This window comes from Eurypyga helias, unplaced genomic scaffold (assembly GCF_000690775.1).
Source record: "Eurypyga helias isolate BGI_N326 unplaced genomic scaffold, ASM69077v1 scaffold11118, whole genome shotgun sequence".
Classification (NCBI taxonomy): Eukaryota; Metazoa; Chordata; class Aves; order Eurypygiformes; family Eurypygidae; genus Eurypyga; species Eurypyga helias.
The window spans coordinates 6,853-9,001 of NW_010267570.1; the positions used below are offsets into that span (position 1 = coordinate 6,853).

General features: G+C 42.3%; 1 protein-coding gene across 1 annotated transcript; it reads right to left on the reverse strand.

Annotated features, from left to right (window-relative positions):
* Positions 1–528: 528 nt before the first annotated feature.
* On the reverse strand, positions 529–1,453 carry CCIN (calicin; the record flags this gene model as incomplete). Its single annotated transcript, XM_010157471.1, is given in 6 exon segments — positions 529–579; positions 582–988; positions 991–1,051; positions 1,053–1,125; positions 1,162–1,314; positions 1,358–1,453. Coding segments are annotated over 6 exon segments (841 nt in total), but the record flags the coding sequence as incomplete, so codon positions are not given.
* Between the last annotated feature and the right edge of the window lie 696 nt (positions 1,454–2,149).

Here is a 2,149-nt window from a genome sequence, read left to right on the forward strand (position 1 = left end):
TGAGGAAGTCAAGTGAAAAAGGTTTCGGTACAAGTGAAAAGTCATTCTTTATTTACAGGGATTTTTATTTTTACCTTTCCAAATAAATTGCAATTTTTAGAAGAACTTTGAAGGGTAGTTTGACTGTATGGGAAACTGAGTAATCAAGAACTTTTGAAGGGTCTGCCAGAATTTTCCCATTTTCTTCCTTTCTGGTGTACTCAGAAGGTATTTGGACAGAGAGAATATTTCTGAGGTAATCTTTCACCTGCATAAACAATGCCTCCATACAGCAGGGACCTTCTTGTGGTCTCCAACTGAGCACATTGCATGTACCAAATATAAAGTGCAGGTACTTGGTAATATTGCAACCATATTAATTAATTTGCTCATTTCCTTTTCTGCAACTTGATATCCAAAGGTTCTTTTTGAGCTGTGCACACTCAGGAAATTTTCGTCTGGAAATGACAACAACAGGTTTATAGTGCACTTCAATATGGAAGGTGAGGTATTGCACCACTTCCCTGTCTGAGTGTCAAAGTAATCTACCATCTGAACATATATGAAGCACCCATTCAGCTGCCTTGTAACAATATAAATTAACTTGACTTTTTCCCCTTGGTAATCAAGGCAGTTGCATCTATGGGAATGCTTATTTTCCTGGTCAGATTCCAGTTCTCTTTCCTCTTATCACTGTGCTTACAAGTGTTAGACATCTATTTCCTTGCATCAGCACAATCCCCAAGGGAGCATGCTACTCCTCCACAGGTCACCATGATGTGGAAGACCAAACCTATAGGCAGTACCTCAGTCCAGGAATTGTTTTCTATGTCACCTCCCTGAGCTGTCTTTGAAGCAGTGATCTGGTCTGTTATTCCTCCAGTGACACTAACTGCTAATGTTGCTCTAGGAGCAGCTGCTTTACATGGCATCTCTGTCAGTTTCAGCCACAGGTAAGCAAAATACGTGCCTTCAAAGGTATAAGTAAAACCCTCATCATTAAATCTTAACCCACCTTCTGGCCTCCTAAAATAATTGCAGAGTGAATTAATGACCCCTTCCTCTGGAAAAGAAAGCAGTCTGAAAGCCCATTCTTTCTTCCTGCCACTCAAAATCATTTCCATCAGAGCCAGGGGGACAGAGTGACTGGTTGAGCATCAGCATGTCATGGCTGGTAGCCACCAGATGTTGATTGAGACCCCAGGTAAGTGGATATGGGCAAAAAATACTATTGGAATATGTTCATCTTCTTTCCTGTATTAGACTTACTAGATTAGAGCCAGGAAAGCATGGTTCTCATTCTCTATATGGAGGTCATCCTCCTTGAGGAGGAGCCTGCCACATACCTGACAGAGGCTGAGCATGAGTTCTAAAGTACCCACAAGTCCCTTCATAGGCACTGTTCACCACCTCTTTAAGCTCACACATGTAGGCTATGAGCATGTAGAACAAGCAACTTTCCTCCACAAGAGACCTGGGAATAAAAACACAACTGTGAGCTTTCACAGAACCACACCTGAACTACATGGACACTTTCATATAAGTTCCTCCATATTATTTTGATACCTTGTTCCTATTCTGTGATCTGCATCTTCCCACCTTTATTCTTGCAAGTCAATTGTTCCTTTTCTGTGATCTGCATCTTCCCACTTTTATTCTTGCAAGTCAAAGCCAAAGACCATAGTATGAGCTTTCAGACATCAGTGGTTACGAAGAGATGCACACTGTCATAAAATAGAGCTGCCAGACCACAGTACACTATGGTTTACAGGTATTTAAGTGCTGAGAGGAAAACAAGGGGCTCCTCAGGCTCTCTGTAAACTTCTAGCATGAGAACACAGAATAGGTCAAATAAGAGGTAGAAGAAAAAAACTGAGGCTCTTCTCTCAGGAACCTCCTTTCTCAACAGTCTGGAATAAAACAAGTAGAACAAAATGTAGTGTGTCAGAGAAAATCAGTACGGCCTCACAGTTGGAAGCACAGGTTTCACACTGACAAGTGTGCTGGGTTCAGTCAGGAAAGGGTTAACTCTCTTTACCGTGGCTGCTAGAAAGCTGTGCTCCTGGATGCAGAGAGCAGCACTGATAAGTTCTCAGCTGGCACTGGGGAATGCCTGCACTGAATTCAAACTCTTTCTGCGCTTCTGATCCTGCAGCTGTGTTCCCAGCTC